Here is a 27,274-nt window from a genome sequence, read left to right on the forward strand (position 1 = left end):
GGAAAAGGGAATTGGGACGGGGCATACAAGTGGTTCAACAGTATTGCCCTGGCTGGTATGGCTCAGTGGACTGAGTGCCACTTTGGCTTTGCGAACCAAAGGGTTACCAGTTCGATTCCCAATCAGGGCACATGCCTGTGGTGCCGGCCAGGTCCTCAGTACGGGGCACAAAAGAGGCAACCACACACTGATATGTCTCTCCCTCTCTTTGTCTCTCCCTTCCCCCCTCTCTGAAAAGAAATGAAATCTTAAAAAAAAAAAACAACCCAGTATCAATAATGTTCTAGTTCTTTGGGTAGGTGACAGATTAACAAGCATTCATTTTATTTTTATGCTTTATACTTTACATTTACATTATACACATTCTTTTACATATTCAAGCATTATAAACCTTTTTTAAAATACTCGAGGATATATATTTTTTAAATTGATTTTAGAGAGAGAGGAAAGGTGGGGAGGGAAAGAAAGAGAAACATTGATGTGAGAGAGAAACATGGATTGGTTGCCTCCCATACACGCCCTAACCGAGAATTGAACCTGTAACCCTTTGGGGTACCAGATGACACTCCAACTGAGCTACCCAGCCAGGGCATTATAAATCAGTTTTGAAAAGAGTCTTATCTGATGTTAAGAGGATCCTAACATATGCTAAAGGCATACTTTTAATCCTAAGGCTTGACCTTTACCTAACACAGCAACATCCGCGTTTTTAAAAATCTTTCCAACCACAAAGATACTTTACAAATAACAAACATAAGTGCAGTCATCAGTGCCAACTTTTCACCAACTTTCCCAATAAAAGAGTATACTCTGGTTCACTCCACACAACAACTCACAGACCTTGTTAAGCAATAATGACTTAAAGTATACATGTCTGCAGAGACAATAGACTGAAGTACTGAGAAGTGAAATGTAAAAGAAGATGTGTAAGATATATACATGAAAAAGAAACCAGGGACTTCTGGTCAAGACGGTGGCAAGAAGGCTGGCTTCCTTGCACAACCACATCAAAATATAGAACCATCACTGAGAACTGTCAAAAATCGAGTTGAATGGAAGTCTGACAAATACAGAATTCAAGAAACCACATCCATCCAGACTGGTAGGAGGGGCAGAGACATGGAACAGGCTGGTCCCACATCCACGTGTGGTGGATAAAAATTCAAAAGGGACATCTCAGGAGCGAGGATTCCCAGCCCCACACCAGGCAAAAAACAACCAATTAGAACTACAAGAAATAAAAAGAATAAAAAAAAACAGGGATAGTGTAAGCAACTTCTGGGAAACCTTAAAGTGTTCCAACATTCACATACTAGGGGTGCCAGAAGGAAAAGAAAAAGAGCAAGAAATTGGAAATCTACTTGAAAAATAATGAAAGAAAACTTCCCTAATTTGGTGAAGGAAATAGACTTGCAAGTCCAGGAAGCATAGAGAGTCCCAAAGAAGAAGGATACAAAGAGACCCACTCCAAGACACAGCATAATTAAAATGCCAAAGGTTTAAGATAAAGAGAGAATCTTTTTTTTTTAAGATTTTTTATTTATTTTTAGAGAGGGAAGGGAAGGGGAGAAAGAGAGAGAGAGAGAAACATCAATGTGTGGTTGCTGGTGGCTGTGGCCTGCAACCTAGGCATGTGCCCTGACTGGGAATTGAACCTGCGATGCCTGGTTCGCAGCCCGAGCTCAATCCACTAAGCTATGCCAGTCAGGGCTAAAGAGAGAATCTTAAAAGCAGCAACAGAAAAGCAGTTAGTTACCTACAGGTGAGTCCCCCTAAGACTGTCAGCAGATTTCTCAAACTTTGCAGGCTAGAAGGGACTGCCAAGAAATATTCAAAGTCAAGAAAAGCAAGGACCTACAGCCAAGATTGCTCTACCCAGTAAGCTATCATTTAGAATCGAATGGCAGATAACAGACAAGAAAAAAACTAAAGGAGTTCATCATCACCAAACCATTACTATATGAAATGTTAAAGGGACTTATTTAAGAAAGAGAAAATAAAAACTATGAACAATAAAATGTCAATAAATATGTATCTATTAACAATTCAACCTAAAAAATAAACTAAGCAAACAAGAACAACAGAGACAGAATCATGGATATGGAGAGTGTTTTGATGGTTGCCAGATGGGAGGGGGTGGTGGGGGAATGGGTGAAGAGGTGAGGGGATCAAGAAGTACAAATAGGTAGTTACAGAATAGCCATGGGGAGGTTAAGTACAGTACAGGAGATGGAGTAGCCAAAGAATCTACATGTGACTCACAGATGTGAACAATGGTGTGGGGATTGCCTGAAGGAGTGGGGTATGCTGGGTATGGAAGAGCAAAGGGGGAAAAATGGGGACAACTGTAATAACATAATCGATAAATTATAATGTAAAAAATTAGCCCTGGCTGGTGTGGCTCAGTGGATTGAGCAATGACCTGTGAACCGAAAGGCTGCCAGTTTGATTCCCAGTCAGGGCACATGGCTGGGTTGTGAGCCAGGTCCCCAGTCAGGGGTGTGTGAAAGGCAACTGATTGTTGTTTCTCCCACTGATGTTTCTCTCCCTCTCTCCCTCCCTTCCCCTCTCTCTGAAAAAAGAAAAAAATATTATTTTACATATATATTGAAATGGTACCAAATATTAAAAATTAATGAAGATACTTACAAAGTCATCTCCTGAGTCAGCACCCATAGAGGCAACCGATTCCTTGCTCACGGACCGTGGGATCCTAGTAGTGCCTCCTGGTTTCTGGGAAACAGCAGTCTCTTCGGCAATTTTCTTCTTTAGTTTAGCAAACATTTTGCTGTGGGGCTATCCTGCCCTGAGGACCAGCTCCTAAACCGCAGTAGTCTTTAGGCCAGCAACCAGGAATCCCAAGACAGGTGCCTAAAGAGTTCCAGATATCCAAGCTAGCTTCATCCCTTCTTAAATGTGGGCCAAGGACCGTGGCAACACAGTATCTATAAATCAGAAGAAACAGAACTCTAAGTTAAACACTAGAGAGAGTTCACATTCTCAGTTAGTATGTTAAGCTTCAGGTCTGAAAATGAAGCTTTGTAATTTTACACGTATACTTAATAGAACACCATTACTAAGCATTTTAGAAAGCAGTCAGGTGCTTCATATGCATATACAGATAAGGAAATCCAGATTCGAGTTGGTGAAGTAATCTGTCAAAGATTGCTAGGTGGCAGGGCTGGTATTTGAAATAAGGATTCTGACTCACAAGTTCCTACTCTTTTTTTTTTTTCATACCATGTTGGCTATGGCGTATAATAAATACATTAAGTAAAAATTTCCAGAGCTAATATTAACATCACATGTTTTTGAATCTTTCTCCCAATAGTACTAACTATAGTTTAGCATGTTTTAAGATGAAGGCAAAAACATATAAATTAATTTGAGGAAAAGGCATGATGTTCTAATGTTCCAGGATGGTTTGCAATCAGCTATGCACCAGAAAAAGCCGACCACCCGGAAAAGGCATTCCTGGAAATGCTATGTGGTTCTCTTTAAGGGCGATTAAAATGAATCTCGATTCAGTTTCTTTTTTTTTTTTTCAGAATGTTTTACATAATATTCAATAATGAGATTCAAGTTCTTTTCCTCCCATTGGTGTATAAAAACACTAATATCCCGGTTCCAACCTAAACTTTTCATGTTTTGTGGAAAAAGTCCAAGCTCTACTACCTAAGATCTACAAAGGACTTCTTACATTTCCATTTAGGTCTGTCTGTACAATTCTTCAAAAACTTTACCTTCAATGTCTGTAAACCAACTACTCACCTAGCTTATCTACTAGAGTTAAAACAGCTTGGAGGTCAAAGCATTCTGTCCTGCATGAAGACAAAGATAAAACGCATTGGATACTTCCTTCCAAGTGTAAGGTGAAAATGCTGGGGTGGGGGTGGAGGTGGGAGTGGAGGGGTTGGAAGAGTAGGGAGAGGGATTAGAGGGGAGAGAGAAAAAGTTGTCACTGCCCCATCCCTCAGTGCTACCTTCCCACAGCCTGATATCCTCTGCATTTGTGATTTGCCTAAGAGTTTCACTTACAGGCACAAAGAACAAAAACCTCTCATTGCAGGAGGTCCATAAATTCACTTCACACTGGCGACCCGAGCAAAAACAACTTGAATGAGATTACGACTTCTCAGAACCAATGATTATTTCTCAGTTGATTCTGAGTCACAAACTACCTGGCCAGACCCTGGAGCCTTGACTCACACTATGAAAGCCGCTGGCAGAAAGGATGGCTCAGCTGGGTAAAAGACAGCTGCCCAATGCCCAAGGAGGCAGGCTGGTACCTGCCGCGACAGTTCGGATACCACTCTGACTCCGAGACGCGCTCGGGCGTAGACTGTCAAAGAAGGGAGCCCAATGTCCAATTTCTGTCCAATTTGTCCAATTTGACAGCAGTGAAACTGAGAGCCAGAGAGGAGTGACTTGTCAAAGGTCGCGAAAGGAGGAATCCTGGAACCCTAGGCTCCACGTTCCCAGGACGGGCAGCCCTCCTCTGCCCCCACCCTCGCCCTTTCAGCACCCCGGTACTGACCCCTGCCTTGGGACTTGGGGCAACCCCGTCTGGGCCGCTTTGGGGGCAGACCGAATCTACTGAGAGGATGAGGGGCCTCCTCGCGTCTCTGGCCCCGGCCCGCGCACCTGCCGCTCTCTGGGCAGCCGGCAGAGCCCCGCCTCCGGGGCTTCTCACGAACGCCGGGCCGCGTCACCAGCCCGAACGGCCGGCCGGCGAGGAAAGCACTGACCCGGAACCGCACTTGCACGAGCGCGCCGGAAGTGGCTGCGCGGGGGCCTGCCCGTCCGCCGTGCGCAGGCGCCTGAGAGCCGCCTCCGCAGACCCAGGCGTGAACTTGGAAAGGCGGTTGGGCCCCACCCACTGGAGGGCGCGGCGCGGTGCCGGGCGTTCCCTCCGGCCGGCCGGCCACGTCAGCAAGCGGCCGATCAGAGAATGTTGACGGTGAGGCCGAAGCCTTTCTAGTTTAAGAGTCCGTACGGAACGGAGGGGAAGTGGGCGGAGCCTCGAGGCAAAAAGGAAAGAAGCTTATTGGTGCAGCGGGGCCGACGTGTGTTGAGGGGGGGACACCCGCCTGCTGGTGGCTGCGCTGGGCCAACCCGGAGCTTCTTTCTCCCCCAGCGTCCCGTTCCCCGCACCCTAAACAGCCGCTTAGTCATTTAGTAGGTGACCACTCCAAGTCTGTAATGGGTGCCCCGTGCCTTGTGATTAGTTTTGACTTTTGTGCCTATGACCTGTTGTAGGTTACACATTTTATATTGCAACCCTGGGCACATATGCTGTACCACTGAAAGAAGTTTCCAGCATCATACCCTTATTATATAGTGTACTCTGATACGGTGCATTTAGTTTAAAAAACAAAAACGCTGGTTTGGCAACCCAGTGCATTCATTACGAGGTACAGACTGCCTCGTACAAAGTTAGAGTGCAAATTAGTAGCCTTTGCCAGGTCTCCGTACTCCTCAATGCTAGCCAAGCCAGACATTCCACACTGCAGTTGGTCTTGTTCGTGCCCCAGGCGCAACACCAACCGGCCCCCAGAGTCAACAGCTTCTATTGGATTCCCCTAAACAGTCCCTCCCTTTGCGTGTTCCACTTTCGACCATCAGGAGCAGGGGAGGGAAAAAACCAAGAGTGAGGCTAAGAAGAAATACACAAACTAGGAGAATAAGCCCTGACTCCACAGCCGCGAAAGAAAGAGTTGGAACTATATTATGACACATTATCTGAAATAAGCAAACAAACGGTAAGAGTTTAACATTTAAAGTTGTCAACAATTATTAAGAACCAACTATTTTTAAGCAAATAATGTTTATTTTTATATTGATACACTTAATATATATGTGAATTCAAGATACAAAATTCATTTACAAGAGTTCACACCTGATGAATGTAGTCACATTTCTACAGTACATTTATTAATGTAAAAATGCTCTCAATACACTGACAACAAAAATCAAATGCTGTGTAATCTTGTTACTCAATAAACATAAAAGTGACAATGTTTAACTTTCCATCCTCTAGTATTGAAGCGCCCTCAAGGTGGTAGGCACCATATAAAAGAAGGAAACTGGAAAGACAGGGGCCTACTAAATCTGCTCTGCAGGGTCACAGTGTTTAATTCTGAAATTCATTTTGTGAAGTAGTTCGTGAAAGGCTGACTATTCTTTATGACAAATCACATATACAAGAGTCAAAAGGGATGAACTCAAGAAAAAAAAAGTTTCAATAACCTCTTAATTTTTATAAGCCATTAACCATAACAGACAAAAAGGCTGCTGAAAAAGAACATAAACATCATTAAGAGTATGTATGGCTTAAGCAAGTTTGAAACACAACAGACAAGACTTACAAGATCACAAAAGTTCAAGTCAAATGTTACTGACAATATAATTTTCCCTCTTAGCCATTGGTAGTAAATAGCCCCTTCAAAACTTACTCTACTGACAATGCTTACAAAACTAATGAATTCAAATGGTTTGCTGTCTCAGAGACTGAGTTGATGGATTCTGTCCTAAACTATTAACCCACAATATCCAAAATTTAATACAAGTGAGCAACAAGACTACGTCTCAAGGATTACAGTCATTTGTGAATAGCTAGATAGGCAATCAAATAGCTTCATTATTTGCACGACAGATTAGCAGCACTTGGATAAGAACTGTTACATGAAAATTATTGTGCTTCAATGTCTTGAGGAGAGCTAATATAACTCTATAATCCCTATATTGTTACAATTCTATAACATTTCAGTTACAGACAAGCACAATTTTTAAAAAGTATTTCACACCACTAGAAAATCAATTATATTCTCCAAATGTAATTTCTGCTATGATTGAAACAAGTGCATTTCTGCCTAATATCCGTAAGACAGACAATAGGTTCACCATTATTTTCAGGGAAAAACAAACATAACTTATTTTAACTCCTATTTGATTATCTTAACCTTTGTCATGATTTGAATAAAGAAAAATGATATTCAACCTGACAGTGGAAACCACTCAGCAAAAAGAATGTGGCCTGAAATGATAATAATCATTAGAGCAAATGAAGGGATGATTTATCACTGCTTCATCAGATTCCCTGACTCAGGAAACCCCTGTCTGCACTGAAGACAACCTACTTGGATAAATCCCTTCACTTGTAAGCTCTACTATGAAATATTAGGACATCACACCTGCCTTTCCTAATATCTAAGATCTTTCTACCTTAACAAGAAGAAACCTCTAAAACATAAGATGCTGATTATTTAATGGCAGGTTTATTAAAAACAAGAAACATTTGGAAAACTAGCCACATGGTCTATGTGACAAAAGGAATGTACCCAGGTAACTGTAAAAAGCCGTGAAAGTCAAGTCCTAAAGCATTTTACTGAACCATTAAAAGTTATTTTTAATGAAAGATGAAGAAACAAGAGTTTGTTTTTATTAAAGAACTCATTCTTGAAGGAACAGTAATAATGCTTATTGCCCTAAAACATTTAATGCAATTTTTCTTGCAGATTTTAATATATCACAACACATTTTTATAATTTAGAAAAAAATCAGTAACATGCAAAGGAGGGTAGGAATAAGATTTTTAAAAATACTGCAGTTATTTCCCTATAGTTTGGACATATTTACTTTAGGATAATCATATATAATCATCTCACATTTTACAATGGTGGATCACACTGATTTAACGCTTGAGAAAACTTATGGGTCAAGTTGTGATGTTCACTAATCCTGATTTTCAATCATGGACAAATGGACATTTGAAACAGCTTCAAAAGAGAAAAGAACATTAGTGATATAACATAAAATTTTATTTTATTTTTAAATAGACCTGTAAAAATTTAAAGATTTTACTTACTTATTTTTAGAGAGAGAGGGGAAGGGAGCAGGGAAGAGAGGAAGAGAAACATCAATGTGCGATTGGCTGCCTCTCCCCGCACTGGGGACCTGGCCCGCAACCCAGGCATGTGCTGTGACTGGGAATTGAACCGGTGACCTTTTGGTTCTCAGGCTGGCACCCAATTTACTGAGCCACAATGGCCAGAACTAACAAAATTTTAAATATTGTTTACTGCAGACCTATAGGAAGGCTAGCTATAATTTTCTATCTCATTCTGAAAGTGATAAAACCACTCAGTCTATTAACTTTCATTCCATAAACCTACCAGAAAGGAAGGATCTGAACCCTGAAATTACCAATGTCTCAATAAACACAACATTACACCTAAAAAGATGATTGTCTTAGGATATACTGGAATTGTCCTCCAAAATAGGAAAATACTCCCAATTTACAGTCAGTTCTGTGACCAAATTCAGGTTTATGATTAAGTGAATGTGGAGTGCAAAATTAATATACTTCAAACTATTTAAAAATTCTGACCTACTATTCAAATCTGTTTTAAAAAATTACACAAAATTAGTGATAATTAATTTTAAAAATAACTTCAAAAAACAAAATATTTTAAAATTAAGAAATGGTGCTTCAATCAGTGATTAAGTAACTGTTATGCAGAAATGAAATTCTTCTCAAAAGACAGTATTACACCAAATAAGTGAAAAATACTAACTTTAGCTTAACAGAATATTCCATATCTGCAGATGGATATATTTCTATGGCACAAACAAATTAGTTAATACATTTCTCTTCACCCAGTTAGGGGCATGTCCCTTACATCGTCCTTCTGACACCCTTCTCTTCAATAGGTGTTTGATTCCATTAACATATCAATTATTTTTCCTTAAACAGAAGGTATGCTTAAGAAGTATGTGCCCCAAAAAACTCAGTGAAGCTGGACATAGTGTAATATTATGTTTTGAAATTCTAGATTGAGGAAGACGAATTGCCATTAAAAAGAATGTTTCAAGTAAAGTGGTCACAATATGCAGGAAAGAATGGGAGGTCTAGCACTGTTAGGTTGAGAGTATCAATGTCTAGGAGCACAGGAGAACAGGGGGAAAGTGCTTGGTTTTCTAAGCCATCCTTACACAACCACCAAGCAACCGGCTTAGAGTCCTATTCACAACGGCCCCTCGTCTGCTGCACTTATTGTTGCTGCTCTCCTCAAATCAATGTCCATATTGAGCCCGAGTTGGTTCCATGAATTTTAAATACTGGGTTGGTCAAAGTGTCCGTTTAGTTCTTTTCGTAATGGCAAATTTTTCATTTTCACCAATAACTTCATTGATTTGGATATTCTGAGTGTCAGCTCTCCCCGTGTGGTATAATGTTGATTGTTCTTGATTTGATCGCTGTCAGCTTCAACTGGTCTATGACCGTGGAGCATCGTCCCGTGAGAAATCTCCACCACAAAACTTTGCAAACCACTTTTGACACATTTGATCAATCACAGCACCTTCTCCATACACTGCACCAATCTTTTTCTTGCATTTCAGTTGTGTTTTTACCTTTCTTGAAATAATAAAGCATGAGATGAAGAAAATGTTGCGTATTTTCTTTCATCTTTAATATTAAAATGGCCACACAAAATGTTTGATAAGCTTTTAAAAAATGCACGCTGATATGACAGCTGTCACAGTACAATCTCACAGAAAAAAACCAAGCGAGCGTTTTGGCCAACCCAATAGCATAACTCCTGCTCTGCTAGTCTCCGATTGCAACAAATGATTTGGCGAACATCAAACTCTATGAACGTGTTCACTGATTTTTCAAAATGCTACATTGCCAAATTTTAATATTTATACCATTATTTTAAATTTAAGACTTTAATTGAGAAGTGTTATGCATAGTTGACTGTTTTATTAAAAAGACAATGAAGAGGCAAATGTAATATTTTGGGGGTGGTAAAATTGATTCCTGATTCTAACTTCTCTAAGATAATTTAACATTGGGTCAGACAGAATTAATCTTCTGAAGAACACTGGGGTAAACAGTTGTTTTGCAGTTATATTTTATCATGCAAAAATAACCTCTAATTAATTTCTGTGGTGACTGTATTCAAGTGTATATTAAACATCTTTTACACGCTTCCATGCAAATAAACATGCCCAGTGAAGACAGGCGTAACTGAACATTGCTACTCTGTGATATCTCACAGGTTCACAAATTGGCACTGTACATAATTACTATCCTCTTATCTCCCCCACCTGTCATCTTTGGTAGAGGTTTGAAGGCCCAGAGTTTAGAGCACGCCATGCACCTAATATTAAGAATCCTACTTCATGTATGAATATATCATCAATTTGCAGAACACAAGTGATCTCATAGAGACAAAGAAATACAAGTGGAGGCTTTTTATTCAATGGAAGCATTTGCTCAGATGAACACGCTCATCTTCGATATGCAACCCCCGTAAGAAACATCTATAGTCGGAAATGCCACAACGGGACTAATGTGATCACAGCTGCTGTAAAATGCCGAATAACAACCCCCTGCTCTCAAGGAAGTTCACCTAACTTCAGTCCCCTAGCTAATGCCCCTTTTTCTGCCTCACGGAGTCAGATATGGAATGAGACACACTGGTGAAAACAATTGTTCCCAAATTAAAAGTCAGTATTAGGCAATAAAATGGCAACTAGGAACATATACCCTAGTTAAAGGACATTTTCCTCTCTATTTTGAAATGTGATCAAAGTAATTTTTCCCACAGTCCCTCAATTCTCAGCATAAATACTTTACTATTCAGTAATAATATTTAACTATGGATCAAGAAAATAAAAGACTAATACAGCTTAAGAACCTGCTGGTGTCTCAGTTTCATATACTTAGGTTTTTCAGGTTTATATCACTAATTTTATCATCAGTTTAAAAGAAAATTGGCAGATGAATTTAAAGCTAAGAATACCCAGCCTTCTGTTCAGATCTTCGTACCCTAATTTCAACCCCAAATTTACCCATTTTACCCCAACAAAAGCCCCTTAAAATAGAGGCTCATGAATGAGATACAGCCACAACCTAATTACAGCAGCATGAACAATGCCACTATGATGTCCTCACAGAACGTAAATAAACTCAGCCCACAATGGGTACGGCTATATAATATACACAGACTACATCACTGCATACCAATATATTTACAAACATGTACATATATACAAAAAGTATACAGATTGCATTTAGCATCATAAAAATATACACATGCCATTACAAATAAGGATTTCAAGTAAATAAAATCAACAAAAGAGCCCTCAACATAAATACTCTTTACCCTCTCCAAACAAACACGCAGGAACACATATACACACCCAAAATACTACCAGAAGATTCATACCATTCATATTAAAAATCAAATCTTTTACTCACTTAGGGTGGGGGTGGTGATTCTGAATCACTGGCCGTGGCCAAGTTTGCAGACCTTGGTACCTTACTATATTTCCAGTGAAGAATGTTCTCTGCGTATCAGGCTGATTACGAGTCTCCATGGATAACTAAGTACAAAATTTTTCAACTGAGGCCAAACCCCTTCTAAGAGACAGAAAATTACAAAGTCACACAGGTCAGAGATTAAACCTGAAGAAGAATGCTACAAAAAGCTCCAAAATTGATATATAAAAAAGCAGATTTGTTGATTTCCCTCCACCTCAATGAAATTCAGTTCAATCACCACCTAATCCATTTCAGGGAATTCTATTACAAAAACAAAACAGGGGCAGAAGCCATACATGAGGAAAAATAAAACCCAGACTCCAGATCAGAAAAGTTTTACTCATGACTAGATTGCACTTTGTTTTTATAATCTCAAAACATTTCAACTTGGTAAAAATATAAAGGGTACGATAAATTCTATGTGCTTTGAGAGGTTTTGAGAGCACCACTTCCTAAGAGGAAAACACACACACACACACACACACACACACACACTACATCCTGGCTAAAATCAAAGACAAAGTGTCTAACTTGTGGATTCTTTATAATTAATGCATAAAAATTTGCTAGGGCTGACTGATTTACTGGTTTTAATATTTGATATTAAAAAATACCATAACCTTTGTGCCAAAATATAAATCTCTAATTATTTCTTTCTCGTTCACTATAGAAAACCACCTGAGCTACTGGAAAGACTGGGCTGAGATTAGGAGGTTTGAGTTCTAACTATCACTGTGAGTAAACGAATAGTTTTGGTGGTGGGGGGGGGGTCGTAGATTATTTCCCTTTTGTAAAAGAGGGAAGATAGATGCATTACCAACTTCAGAAATATATGGGTAAAGAAAGAGAAAATAATTCCTTGTGCTTAATTTTGTTGCGTGTATAACTGACTTCTTGTAGTCTTTGACTCCCTATTTTGTTTATAGTGATTTTAAGGGTAAGAGACTGTATCAGAATCTCCAGGGGGGAGTGTGTGCAATTTGAAAACAAAGAAGTGCCCTTTCCTAGTGCTTTGCTCTGTTCTTAGTTCCAATATTTCAATTTCTATGAAATCTAAAAATAAATAAATAAAGGGCTTAATATCTTTACATTTCTAAAGGGGAGCAGCATGCACTGGAAAAAATGAGACCCTTTGCCACTGCCATCCTGACCCCACTGGGTGATTGTCCTTCTACGTTTCTTTGTCCTTGATTAAAGTAACGCCTTCAAGTGTACAAGCTGGGTAGTGGGCACAAGTGGGTTCAGTAACCTCTGTTTACATTTAAAACTTTTATAGTAAAAGGTAAAAAACCAGAGAGAGAAAAGACAAAGAAATACAAAATGTTTGCACAAATGTAATCTTCTCAATAAGGCCTACCCTGATCACTCATTTCAACATTGCTCTTTGCCCCAAAACAAACCAATAAAATTTCCCTTACAGAGATCTAATTTTTCTTCAAACAACTTATAAATTTCTAACATAAAATTACTTAAATTATTATATATATTGCCTGACTCCTCTTACTCGAATGGAAGCTTCACGAAGACAAGAATTTTCAAGTCTACTTTGACTGCTTCCCCAGCACCTAGAACACAATCTGGAGTGCAGGTGTTATTCAACATGCTTTTTTTCTGAAGGCATGAATGAAACAATAGTCGAGAGTTTTCTAGCAGTTTTCCTCTCAAAATCACTTTGGCTTGCTTAAAAACTTTAACTACCAGTAAGCAATTACACTACTCCTAGCTTAAGAAGCAATGCCATCATCTAAACCCTCACTGTGGTGTCTGAGACCCCTTGTTCCTAGATAAACACATTTCTCATCACAGAAGCTCTGATATTTCAGGAGATCCGCTCTCTGAACTAGTTTCTAACAACAACTAAGTGGGACCTAGACATTTTCTTGAATAAAAACTAGTTAAATATAATCTAGAAAAGCAAATATTGTGTACACTAAAATCAGGGAAACTAATTTTCCAGGTGACATGGGTATAAAGAAATCAGTACCTTTGGAATCAAGAGTTCAAATTATAGAACCATTCAATTGGACAGCACCCAGGGCCAATGCCTTCATTTTACAGATGAGAATGCTAAAGAGCAGAGACATGCAGACACCCGCCCAGGGCCTAAAGCTAATTACCAGGAAAGCCAGGATTAGAACTCAGGCCTCCTAGTTCTCAGACCAGTGTTCTTCATGCTAAACAGGTGAGGATAAAGCTCAGGATGTAATATTATTTTAATCATCAGAGAACAGGAACATATGTGTTGCCGGGAATGTCACTGGCACAGAACTTTGGGAGAACTGACACAGCAGCCAGACCACTAAGGCCTGTCTTGCTGGAGTCAGGTGAACACGGGGCTCACAGGAATGCTCCGACATTAGCGAAGGGACCGAAAAAAAGAGAAAACAGTGTTTATCTGCTAAGGAAAAACCACCCACGAGCAAAGAAAATCTCTACCCAGAATAATGTTTCCAAAGCTTTCTGAAATAATGTTTAAAAGAACAAACAATTCAAAAACTAATAAAACATCACCAAGTCCCCCCGAACCAAGAACAATGGCTTCAAGACTTCAGGTGAAAAATCAGCCAACTGAAACAAGTATATGAATAACTTAGGCCCAACTAATTCTGTATGACAGAAGTGAAAACCAAGTTAAAAATATTACAGAAAAAAATTCGCTAGGGACATAGGAAAGCGGCCGCAAAAGCTATCACCATTTCCCCTGGGGCTGCCAGAGGTAGAATCCGAGCCTGTACAGAAGATTAAGCAGCAGGGCTTTTGATTCATAACGTTCTGGACTTGAATTCTGTGGAGTTAAAAGAGGGGGAAACATCACAGCTAGTGCCTGCGAAATTATGAAGGGGATGACAGGGAGGGAAAACACAAACACCTTTATATTATATACTGAGTCCTATTTAAAATAATAAAAAGAACTTGTGCATGAATATAAAATATTAAATAAAACAAGTTTTAAAAAACCTTATTGCCAAATTGTCAATGTGAAATCAACTTCCATTTTAGGTTAAATAACAATTCAGTTACCCTCAGCTAAAATGAATAACAGCTCTGACCCTGAAGTCACGTACATTTGAACTACACAAAAAGGTTACAGACTCTCAACTGCATTCCATGGGCTTCCATCTAGACAGTCTTTAAACCTGACCTTACGAACGAAGAATTTAAATAGAATTCCCACTGCAAATACTGTCTTATGAAACCAACAATCTGCGTTTCAAGTGAAATACTTAGAAGTGGTTCTTTTTCATCTCAACACTCAGAGACTATGAAGGAAACAAAGTATGCAAACATATCTCATAGCAACACAGCACCCACACATCCCAAACGATAGTCATCCCTCTCGAGACCCCAAAGAACGGTTTAGCCTTCAGATGCAAATCAGTCTTATACAGTTTCTGAAATTCTGACAGTATTTAAACAAGCGAAATGATTTCAAGAACTGTCTTGATTATACTTCAGAGAATCATACTCTTTCTATGTACTTAGTTGGAATGAAAAGAAATAGTATGGCAGGACTCTGTTCTTGATTTCTAATGGTCCATGCTGGCTAGTTTCCTCTCTGAACAATTATGTATTTTCCAAATCCACACACGTAAGGTCCAAGTTTAAGAGTTGGATTTTCTTCATGTACAAAAATAAATAATTCACTCTTCACAGGGTGAGAATAGTGACTATTTGAGTGTAGGGTTAGATGCTGGAGGCAAGTTTCCATACCTCAAAACCAAAAATGAAAAAAAAAAAAAAATCCCAAGATTAGTTGAGTTTTTAAAAAGACCCGAAAGACTGTATTTTAAAACAATTACCCTAAAAGTATGAACATTTTTTTCAGTTTGTTCTTAAAATGGTGGTCCTAAATTAAAAAATAAAAACTTAAGTAACACCACTGTGTGTCTGTCATCACATTAGAAAACGGCACCATTTAAAATCTGTGGCAAATGAAAAAGCTGTTTCGACAAGAGGATTCCTGTGTTAATAGTCATCTATGGTATTTTCAAAGAACACGTTTCGAACATCCAGAATGGACGCCAATTCCAAAATGTGCTTCTGGAGGTGAGGGTTCTCCACGGTCTCATCCCTTGGCAGCTGTGGGTATGATTCAGGATAGTTTCGTGTTTCCTAACAGGCAAAGAAGAGAAAAGTCAAGTTTTATAGTTTAATGACAGAAAATCATAAGCATTAATGTTACTGTATGATTGTTCACATTAACAATATCAAGGAGTAACATTGATGTTATATATTTTTCTCTTTCATATTGGTATGATTCTTTCTGGTAACACATTTTTTAAACATATAAAATTTGACCTGAGCCCTGGCTGGCGTAGCTCAGTGGATTGAGCGCGGGCTGGAACCAAAGTGTCCCAGGTTCGATTCCCAGCCAGGGTACATTCCTGGGTTGCAGGCCATAACCCCTAGCAACCGCACATTGATGTTTCTCTCTCTCTCTCTCTCTCTCTCTGTCTCCCTCCCTTCCCTCTCTGAAAATAAATAAATAAAAATCTTAAAAAAAAAAAATTGACCTGCATTTGACCACTTTGACCTTAAAAAAATGACAATTTCATATGATTCAACCTAATTTATTAATTTAGTGAATTAATTAACAAATATTTACTGGGGCAGATCATTTCTGGGCACTATGCTATGTTGTGGAAACCATGTAATTTCTATTTGTTAGGAGATAGAGAAATCCTAGCATGTTTCAACAAGTATTTGTTAAGTGAATGAATAAATATGTTTGTAGTGGAAATTAAAATGAGAGAAAAAAGATGAGAAGCATGGTCCTTCAAAATTAATTATAAGAGAGGGATGTGTCCAAATGACTGTAAGATTTCAGGAGTGGGTGACTCGAGAGAAGAGTCGGGAACCACTGAGAGAAAAAGAGGAGGAGGAGCTGATTTGGGGGTAGTATGAAGCTTCAGGTTTTAGGTATATTTCATTTTTATTTTTTAAATATTTCATTTATTTATTTTTAGACACAGGGGAAGGGAGGGGGAAAGAGAGGAAGAGAAATATCACTGTGTGGTTGCCTCTCACATGCCCCCTACAGGGGACCTGGCCTGCAACCCAGGCACGTGCCCTGACAGGGAATGGAACCAGCACACCTTTGGTCCGCCAGCCTGAGCTCAATCCACTGAGCCACACCAGCCAGGGCACAAAGACCAAATTTTTGTTTTACTACATTAAATACAGGAAACTGATAGAAGACTTCATAGTGGCAATGTTTATTATAATGAAAAATTGGAAATACCCCAACTGTCCATTATCAGTAGGCTAGATGAGTAATTTGCGCTACATAGTCAAAAAATGAAATCCTATACAGCAGTGAAAATGAATGAGTGAAAGCTATAGTCAGTCATCAACATGGCTCAATCTCAGGAATACAATAGGGAGTAAAAAAGCAAGTTATAAAATACATAAAATATGGATCCATTTATCTGTTGTGTAGGAATATAAGCACATGTGGCAAAACTTTAATGCAAAGTGAATGACAGTTATGAAAATCAGGATTTTAGTTTCAGCTGAGAGGAAAACAGGATTACGGAGGACCCAGCCTCAGAAGCAATGAAAATGTTCTACCTCTTAAATTGAGTGGCAGGTAATCAGATATGCCTTATTTTGTCCATCCGTAATACTTTAAATACAATACAATTTGTTTATATGATTTTGGATCTATTCAAACTCTATTTAATCCAGGTGAAATATAACATGTTTCTTAAATACCTAACATGGTAAAATTGGTCATTAAAATACTCTTTGCCTACCCGAAAAATCTTGTGCATCCTCATGGTGGCTGAACAAAAGACAAATCTTGTGAGAAGCAAGCGGAGAAATTCATCTCCAAAGAACTGCAGGAACGCCTGATCTGCAAAGAGGAGAAAAATGACAGTAAAACAAAACTTAAAGGGAAAAACACATTTCCAAGGGGAAGAAAAATTCAGGAAAACCTTCTGAACTTTCCTGCCTTCAACAAATACCTTTAAAAATTCAAATAATTTCAATGATTTTTAAAAATTTTAAACCATTATAGTACGTTCTGTTAAGTGTGCCGTTAGATACTAGTAGGGTACCTATTGAACGTGAATGCGTCAGTAGCTGGGCAATGTCGCGGTTGATTTTTCGAAGATATTCTTGACACTTTTCCCACAGGCCTCTACGCATGCTTGACAATCCAGAGACAAATAGGAAGGCCATTAGAGGATTGTTCAAAAAGAGAGTGAAGAGGCTACCTCGTTGAGATTGATCTGTAATAACAAACATGTTTTATATATACAGATACACACATACATAGAAAACACTTTTGTAAAAGATAAGGATGCATTTGACGAACATTTTAATATACTGATGTATAAAATTAAAGCTATATCATTAAATCATAATTCAACAAAGTAGATCCTGCAAGGAACTACAAAAACATATTCCAGGTACCTTGATTTCTGCTGAACAAACTTTAGAACCTAGTAAACTAAGAGAAAAAGAACATGAATATATTCCTTTGCCGTTTCCCCTCCAACTCACAGATTTTATCCAAATACAGCAGGGTCTGGCTTACAGGCAACTCGACAGAATTCTCTGATGAGTACTAGGATTGCCGGTCTTTTTCACTCTTTTGTTAGTTGCTCTTTTTCCACTTATCCCTTCAATATCAACCTTTCTTTGCCTGATACATCACTGATCTCACCTACTCCCATAATTTTGGTTATCATTTATATGCCTATTGATTCCCAATTCTCTCAGATTGAGCTCCTTAGGTCTAGAACTATGCTGTCTCGCAGCACTTAAAAAGAACTTAAAATGTGCCTGGCTGGCATAGCTCAGTGGATTGAGTGCGGGCTGCGAACCGAAGTGTCACAGGTTCGATTCCCAGTCAGGGTACATGCCTGGGTTGCAGGCCATGACCCCCAGCAACCGCACATTAATGTTTCTCTCTTTCTCTCTCTCTCCCTCCCTCCCTCCCTTCCCTCTCTGAAAATAAATAAAATTCTTAAAAAAAAAACAGCTATGACACCACTGATTAAAAAAAGAACCTAAAATGTGACTGGTCCAAAGTGAGACACACTGTGAAGTGTAAAATGTACGTGGGATTTCAAAGTAGGAGTACAAAAAGACACATGTTTTTTTAATCTTTAAAGATTTTATTTATTTATTTTTAGAGAGAGGAGAAGGAGAAAGGGGAGAGAAAAGTGGTTGCCTTTCACACATCCCCTACAGGGGACCCGGCCCGCAACCTAGGTATGTGCCGGACTGGAATCGAACTGGCGTCCCTTTGGTTCTCAGGCTGGCACTCAATCCACTGGGAGCCACACCAGCCAGGGCTTAAAAGGCACATTTTTTAACATTAATTTCACCAGTTTCTACTTTTTAAAAAACATGGCTACTAAAAAACTTAAAATTACATGGATGACTCCCATTATATTTCTATTGTAGAGTTGCCCTAGACTACTAAATTCAACCTAACTCTCAAAGGTAACTTCAAACTCAACATGTCAAAAATGGACAACAAATTTCCCTCCTTTTGTTTTCTTACAGATTCACTTCTTATTCAGTATCGTTATTTCTACCAGCACCTCAGCCAGAAACCTGAAGTCCATTCCTGCCTCCTTCCTCTCCCTTATTTCCTCACCATCGCCAAGCCCATCACCAAACCCTGTTGGTTCTTTGGCTAGTATTTTTTGAAGCCAGCTAACCAGCCACTGTCCTACCTTGGCCACCACGATCTCTTTATTTCCATCAGTGCTCCTGTCCAATTCATTTTACATAAGATTAACTGAATGCTCTTTCCCATTATGCTGTTTAAAATCTTTTGGTGGCACCCCACTGTCTGCCATTTAAATCAGAAAAGGTTTTTCTTAATTCAGTCGCACGATTCCAAACCCCACCCTTTAATGAGCAGGAACTATTTTAATTGCTCCAAACGTTCCATAATTCTACATGTCCTTTAGCTCCACTTTAGACATCATTTCATGCACTTTCTTAACTCTCAAAAGCTGTTAGGAGTTCCTCAAGTGTTGCGCACGCTTCCTCCTGGGACACTAGGGGCCCCGCAGTAACTGTCTGGACGGCTGGCTGCATCTCCCGCCAGACACCTGGCTCTGAGAGAAACAGACGCCGTCTGTCTCATCAGAGTGTTAGCCCCAGTGCCGAGCACTGCACCTGACAGATAAATGTCGAATAGATATTTGTTGAATGAGTGAAGGAACTCTTGGGTAAGGAGAAAACTGTGGACTTTAGATACCAGAGGCACAGGAATCTAATCTGACATCCAAATACTTAGACACCTGCTGGTTTTGTGCCCGGAAGGGGCACATTTAGGGATTAGAGGGCTAAACTTCATAGCACAAAAGATGGAATACTGGACTAAAAAATACTAAGGATGTACATTATAACTAAGCATATGAATAATGACAGCTGGCACATACAGAATACTTATGATGTACTCAAAGTTATGAAACTGGTACTATTACTGTCTTCATTTGATAGGAAATACTGAGGCACAGAATGGCTAAGGAGCCATCCAAGGTCACACAGCTAGTAAGTGGTTGAGTTGCAATTCAAGTTCAATCGGTTTGCCTTCAGAGTCTGTGTTTTCATCCTATGCGTAATAAAGCCTTGCAGACCAGATGATCTTGGTATTAACCCATTACATCATGCAACTTTAACTAAACCTCCCCCTTGAGAAGACGGATTGACAGCAAAAAGTACTCCCAAGTCACTGGAAGGGGTTACACTTCTCCGGGGCGACAGGTTAACAAAGTTCTCAAAGCAGGAGAATTTTACCGTTGTTTGAAGGTAAGTTCTATCCCTCAGTAATCTGACTTTTGGTTACAGGAACTTAGTATTTCTACATGTTTCTCCCTGTTAAATAGCAGAACTTACCTTAAAACAACAGTGACAAGTCTCCAGCTTCTCTCAGGCAGTCAAATGCTGACCATCACTTCCTGTGTCAAACTATGTCAGCGGACAGGGCTTCTGGCTGGGAAGTAGCAGTAAAATGCCATCCCCCACAGAGAGACATCAGCACTATTCACAGTCAGGGAGATAGTGAATTGGTGACAAGTACTGCTGAAACAGCGTGAAGGTTTGTTTAGTATCGTACCTCGTACCTCGCTTAATGCCTGGGCCACAGAACCAGACGGCACGTGCTGCCAATTAGGGACAAATTATTCAAAGTCTTTCATTTCTTATTCATCTGAGAAATGGCCAGAACACTGACCTGTCTCTCCGGCACACTGAGAAGAGGTTCTTTTATTTATAAAATACAACCAGGTAAAAATGTGGATAAAAGAAACCCTTTAAGTTGTGCCGGTTAGGGTATCCTAACTCATAGGCATAGGCTGAGGAGTCTTCTTGACCAGAAATCTTACAGTCTTAAAAGATGTAGCCAGTCATTACAGGAAATCACGCTAGACAGATGAGAACAAGCTCTCCAAAAACAAAGAGCTGCAAAACAAATTTTTAAATTCACAAATTTTAAGTTCCTCAAGAGCAAGAGACCAAAACCACCTCTGACTCGGGGATGCTTTGCCATTTCTTTGAGAACTATCTCAAGGCCTAATGGTAGCAAGACTTCTGGCTGATTTCAGACTGACACGTGCCACATCAAACACTGCACATCCACATGTGATCATTATAGGTGGGAAGCAAAGATCAATATTACTCAAAATGTAAACAGTGTTTATTGGCAACCTATGGATAGAAGAGGTAATGACAGAACATACCTTGTAAAGCTTTTGGATATGCTGTAGGAGAAAGCAAGCAGACTAGCGGCTGTCCAAATAAGTTTGTGAAATTCTGTAACATATAAGAATTTAAAGCGTTCATTAAAGGCTTGACCAAAGATAGTAATTTTCTAAAGCATATCATTAGTGTGTAGATTGGGCTCTCTGACTCATAAGCAGCTGCAGACACATCAGTAACAGCTGAAGAGACTGCCATTCATGTTTAACTACTATGAATAATAGGCTTTCTTAAAATAGTGACACTGACTAAGTGAACTATTGATTTTTTAAAAATAAAGGCACAGATACTGTTGCAGTGCTCCAGGTTACAGGGGGAGGTCATCTGGCTGTTTACCAGGAGGCCACCCTGTGGGCAACATGCCCTGATGGGTGTATGTATGCACAAGGGTGAGTTTTCTAAGCTCTGAGGTCTGGCTCTAAAACCCGACTTAACAGGTCTGTGAAGACAGAGGTGCCTCTCACTGTGAATCTCATTCACTGCTCACACAGAATGATGTACAAAACCAGAATGTCGATGTGAGAATTAAACTGACATGCAAAAAATACTCTCTGCATGCTTTAAGGGTATCCTTTCCCTAAGGGCAGATCTACACAGGAAATAAAATTATAAACTGCTTGGTAAAACAAGATAGATAAAAAACTAAAAGTAAACTTGGGACACCAGGCAAGAGGGTGGTGTAGGCAGACATGGCTCGCCTCTTTGCACAACCACATCAAAATTACAGCTAAAATGTAGAATGACCATCACTCAGAACTGGCAGAAATCGAGTTGAATGGAGTCTTACAGCTACACAGTTAAAGAAACTACATCCATCCAGACTGGTAGGAGGGGCACAGATGTGGAATGGGCTGGTCCCACACCCACGTGTGATGATAAAAATTCAGGGGGGATATCTAGGAATCCAGGAGTCCCAGACCCACACCAGGCCCCCCAGCCCAGGATTCCAGTGCCAGGAAAAAACAGTGGGGATTGAGTCAGTGGAAGAAACTGCTGGAGCCCCAGGCAGTTCCTCTGAAAGAACCCACACACGGACTCACCCACTCAGACTCACTCCCTTTGAGTTCTAGCTTGGCATAGCAGATGGAAAGGCACTATTGGCATACGGGGAGGAACTGAAGCATCTGGCATCAGGGCAAGCAAAGGCCATTGTCCCTTTGCTAAACCCTCCCCGCACAGAGCCAGTAGGCTGGTGCCATATCTGAGATTCCATTGATCTGGCTAACACTGTTCGACCTGCCTTAGAAATCCCAGAGACTCTGCCCCACCCAGCTCACAGGCCCACCTAAGCTGCTTTCCCATGTGAATGGCTCGTCTTGGCTCATGCTTCACAACTTCCTAAATCTTCTCAAACAAGTAACAGCCAGCCTCAGTGAACCCCAGCCCCACCTGCCCCACACATACTACAGCAACCAGATTAGGATCACAGCTTGGCTTTACCTGGGAATCTCCAGGCCCATCTCAGATGCCTTATAGCTCAGGCAGGGTGGCCCTGGGCAAAACACAGTGGAGGCTGACCTTGGCCTGCACCACCTGGGAAATCCCCAGGGCCAGCACAGTCAGTGGACAGCTACAGATCACATCAGAGTATTACCATCCTGCCCTTGAACAGCTGATCCTCCACAGAGCGTGGAAGTTCATGGTCAGTAGTCACAGCCAATCGTTGCAACATTGACCTGCCAGCAGCAACCAAGTCTCAACTACAAGAGGAGGGTGTACTGAGCCCACATTAAGTACGTACCTTGAGTACCCAGCTTGGGTTACAGGGGAGTCTGTGCCACTGGACCCTACAGGACACCTACTACATTAGGCCACATTACCAAGACATGGAGTCAAAGCAGCTCTGCCTAATAAATAGAAACAAATATATGGAGGCTGCCAAAATGAGAAGACAAAGAAACATGGCCCAAATGAAAGAACAGGTCAAAACTCCAGAGAGAGAGTTAAGCTAAATGGAGAAAAACAATCTATCAGATGCAGAGTTCAAAACACTGGTTATAAGGATGTTCAAGGAACTTAGTGAGGACCTCAGCAGCATAAAAAAGATCCAGTCAGAAATGAAGGATTCACTAATTGAAATAAAGAACAATTTACAGGGAAACAACAGTAGGGTGGATGAAGCCGAGAATCAAAATCAGTGATTTGAAACATAAGGAAGCAAAAAACAACCAATCAGAATAACATGAAAAAAAAAGAATCCAAAACGATGAGGATAGTATAAGTTGCCTCTGGGACAACTTCAAGAGGCCCAACATTCACATCATAGGGCTGCCAAAAGGACAAGAGAAAGAACAAGAAATTCGAAATCTATCTGAAAAAAGAGTGAAAGAAAACTTTCGTAATTTGGTGAAGGAAATAGACATACAAGTCCAGGAAGCATAGAGAATCCCAAACAAGATGGATGCAAAGCGGCCCACTCCGAGACACATCATAATTGAAGTGCCAAAGGGTTAAAGATAAAGAGAGAATCTTAAAAGCAGCAGGAGAAAAGAAGTTAGTTACCAGATGGGTGGCAGATGTGAGGGGAGTGTGGGAGAATGGATGAAGAGGTGAGGGGATTAAGAAGTACAAATAGGTAGTCACAGAATAGCCATGGAGATGTCAAGTACAGTACAGGAAATGGAGCAGCCAAAGAACTCAGACACATGACCCATGGATGTGAACAATGGTGGGGGCATTGCCTGAGGGAGTAGGAGGTGCTGGGTAGAGGGAGGCAAAAGGGGAAAATCAGGACAACTGTAATAGCATAATCAGTAAAATATTATAAAAAAATAGAAATAGAAATTGAAATAAAGTACAAAAAACTTAATAAAAAGTGAAAAAAACAAAAATAACTAAAAAAACACTCTTCAATCATAAAAATAAAGACTAGAACAAATGCAAAGACATACTATGTTCTTAGAGAAGAACCCATTCTAAGAATGCCACACTAATTTATTAAAATTTAAACCAACCTCAAAAAATGGCCACAGATTTTCCCCTGCGACTGAAAAAAAATAATCCCTAAGTTTATAAGGAGAACGTAGATTAGCCAGAAAACCCTGCAAAAGAAGAGCAGAGAGGGGATAAGCCCCATCAGCTATTAAAACATACTTTAAAGCCTCAGAAATCAAAAATAGGAGCGGGTGGGGAATGGGGCACATCTGTGATAGTGCCAACAATAAAGAAAAAGGAAAAAACTAAAAAGAAAATGAGAACTTTGAAAAAATAAATGTGGCCCTGACAAGAGAGTAGGCAGAAGGCCAAGGAAAAAGAACGGAGAGCCTAGAGTGAGATCCCCAGGCAGTCGGAACTGGCGGTATGCGAGGGTGAAGACGACAGTTTCAGTTGGCAGGAAAAACTGGAGAGCCACGCAGGAGAAAAGTTGGCCCCATACTTCACACCACACACTAGGATAACACGTGTCAAAGACTTAAATGTAAAAACTTAAACCATGGAAGTGTTGAAAGGAAAATAGTAGAGTTATTTTTGTAACCTAGAAGAGCTTCCTATCACGATGATGGTTAATCAACCCAGTCACAGAAATCGAAGCCTCGTACATAGTAAAGTACAGCATACACTAAATCAAAAGCCAAACGACGTTGGGGGAAATATATCCGCAACTCACATTACAAAGGGTTAATGTCCTTAACATTGAAAGAACTTCTCAAATCAGTAAGGACGAGTCTGCTGAACCCGTAGAAAAACAGGTGAAAGACAAGAGAATTCAGAGGAAAGGGAACACAGTCGGCTCAAAAGCATGAAAGATGCTGGGCCTTACTGACGAGAGAAAGAAAACCAAAGCAACACTAAATTTCCAACTGTAATCTACTGATTCGGCATTTTTCTAAAAGTCTGAAAATATATGCTCTTGGCAAAAATATGGGTAAACAAATGCATATGTAGACGGCAGGAATATAAATGAGCACAAACAACGCAGAAGACAATTTGGCAGGCTCCACTGAATTCAGACGCATGTTCCGTTACCACGGCAGTTCCACCACAGGAACGCACCCTATCACTGCACCCCCAAACCTGTAAAAGAAGTCCCAAGTTATTCCTCGCAGCATTGCTAATGATACTAAAGGGTTAGAAACAACCAAATGACCAGCAATCAGGGACTCGTAGACTAAATCGTGGCACAACCATACAACGGAATACTGTGCAGCTACAAGGAAAGAAGGAAGAAGTTTTTACGAGTGGATATGGGTAGATCTCCAACATTTCTTCGCAGCAGAAAAACGTACCATACAGAGCAGTTGTGTATGGCATGTGACTACCATTTATATGGCTGATCTTGGCTTATATATGCATTAAAAATTTTTTTCCCTAGAAGGATGAACAAGAAACAGACAACAGCGATTACTTCAAGGGAGAGACAGTAACTGAGTGAGTTGGGCCTGGGAGGGATAACACGCCTTCTTAATTTGGGGACATTATAAATATAATAGCAATACAAAAAATTAAATAATTAAAATGAATTAGAAATTTCTTGTAACCAGAACACAGGGAGCAAGCTGAATGATAGATACTGAGGAGCATCCTTCAGCGGAGGCAGCCCGAGGCACTCCTGCACACGGCGGAGACGGCCTGGGTCCGTGGCCGGGACACTCCGAGTAGCACTAAGATTTGAACACTGCCGTTCCTTGTGCCCCCAGGTTTCCTTTTCCTCTGCTTGCCTTCTGATCAACTGCTCTGCTGATTTGTTTAAATACTGTATGAAAAGAGTTGGCACGGCAAGCCTGACTGCTATCCTGCGAAAGGCCTGCTTATTACAAGGTTGGCCGTTGGCTGGCTTCTGGGAACTTAGATTTGGCCGCGGTCCCACCATTCGCCGAGCTCACTTCACCTGGACCATGCAGACAAGACGGTCTATGCTGAACACCTGCTCTCCTTCTGGGACGATGGCATTTTGGTACGTGCCAGGCACAGGGCGCCTACACGATCAGTCCCCAATAAACCCCCTGGGCGCCGAGTCCCCTGTGAGCTTCCCTCCCTGGTAGACACTGCAGCAGCGTTGTCCCAACTTGTTGCTGGGGGAGTTACGTACGTCCTTGTGTGACTTCCCTGGGAGAAGGCTCCTGGAAGTCGGAGCCTGCTTTGCTCTGGGCTTCATCCGATGTGCCTTTCTCCTTTGCTGATTCGCTCTGTCTCCCTTCACCACGATGCACACATTGTACTGAGCGTTGACTACACGCTTGGCCCCGGGAGTCCTCCCAGCAAATCACTGAACCTGGGGGTGACCTTGGGGACCTCTGAGTCCCTTCTTTCAGATTATATTTAAATTTTATGTCTAGGAAATAGTAACTTAAAGATGTTTCACATCTCTGTTTTAACTCATCCACTAATTAATTTTATAGTTCAACTCTCATTAGGTAATCTTATTTTTTCTGCAAGTGTTGGGGGATGTCTCATAATTTTCCCACATATATGGATCATATGATTCAATGCTATTATGTTTAAAAAATTGTGGCAAATGTATGTAAATGCAATATATATGGAAGAAATTTTAATTTGTTATATGGCTCATACATAAGATTACTATTGATTTTTGTACACTCACCCTATATCTAATTACTTTGCTGAACATGTATTCATATTAATAGTCTTTCTGCAATTTTTTGGGATTTTCTCTATATAAAAATCATCTACAATTAATAATTTTCTCTTTCCTATATGTATACCTCTCACTGGTCTGGACAGCTTTTTTTATTGCTTTATTTTCAGAATATTACACAATTCTGGTCAGGACTAAGACAAGATTAATCGGAATGATAATAGCAGGCATTCTCTTTTTCTTTCTCCTTTTAATTAAGAACACTTCAGTGTTTCTCACTCTAAGTACAAAGTTGGCTACATAATACGGAAGCTCTTCAGCATAGGCTGTTTTTTCCATTAAGAATGGGTTCTGAATTTTAATAGATTTTACAAATGACCATTGAGTAAGCATGTGACTTTTCTTATTTGTCCTCTTGACATAATATATAATATTGATTTATTTTCATATACCTAACCTTTATGTATGATTCAGATAAACTCTTTTGGTACATTATTCTATGAATAGGTCTCTTTACTAGCATTTAATTAAACTTTTTCTAATCCACAAAGATAAACTAACAGGGCAGAGTCTCCTTTTGTGTTTGCTATTTTCAACTCAAACAACGTCAGCACAATAATTCCCACCACTCACTGAGTGCTGACTGCTTTTCAAGGACCGTCCCCGGCGGCTGAGAT

General features: G+C 40.1%; 2 protein-coding genes across 9 annotated transcripts in view; both read right to left on the minus strand.

The window, feature by feature from the left end:
* The window catches only part of GOLGA1 (golgin A1), a 43,932-nt gene extending 39,093 nt beyond the window's left edge, over positions 1–4,839 (minus strand). Inside the window, exons 1-3 of one of the 5 annotated variants that reach the window (XM_028508998.2) lie at positions 4,645–4,839; positions 3,772–3,821; positions 2,650–2,945 (exon numbers count right to left, since the gene is read on the minus strand). In XM_028508998.2, coding sequence (XP_028364799.1) covers positions 2,650–2,784 — 135 coding nt within the window. In that variant the 5' untranslated portion in view covers positions 2,785–2,945; positions 3,772–3,821; positions 4,645–4,839. Of the gene's footprint in view, positions 1–2,649; positions 2,946–3,771; positions 3,822–4,289; positions 4,363–4,537 lie in introns of those variants that run through there. The other 4 variants (XM_028508990.2, XM_036022213.1, XM_028509007.2 and 1 more) reach the window with 4 other exon arrangements.
* Positions 4,840–10,616: 5,777 nt separating this feature from the next.
* SCAI (suppressor of cancer cell invasion) overlaps positions 10,617–27,274 on the minus strand; it is a 102,122-nt gene continuing 85,464 nt past the window's right edge. For 2 of the 4 annotated variants that reach the window (XM_036022215.1, XM_028516930.2), the window contains 4 exons: positions 21,043–21,115; positions 17,395–17,568; positions 17,089–17,189; positions 10,617–15,445 (listed from right to left, as the gene is read on the minus strand). In XM_036022215.1, the coding sequence (XP_035878108.1) occupies positions 15,299–15,445; positions 17,089–17,189; positions 17,395–17,568; positions 21,043–21,115 (495 nt within the window). In that variant the 3' untranslated portion in view covers positions 10,617–15,298. Of the gene's footprint in view, positions 15,446–17,088; positions 17,190–17,394; positions 17,569–20,200; positions 20,345–21,042; positions 21,116–27,274 lie in introns of those variants that run through there. The other 2 variants (XM_036022216.1, XR_004902345.1) reach the window with 2 other exon arrangements.

This window comes from Phyllostomus discolor, chromosome 3 (assembly GCF_004126475.2).
Source record: "Phyllostomus discolor isolate MPI-MPIP mPhyDis1 chromosome 3, mPhyDis1.pri.v3, whole genome shotgun sequence".
In the NCBI taxonomy this organism is placed as follows: Eukaryota; Metazoa; Chordata; class Mammalia; order Chiroptera; family Phyllostomidae; genus Phyllostomus; species Phyllostomus discolor.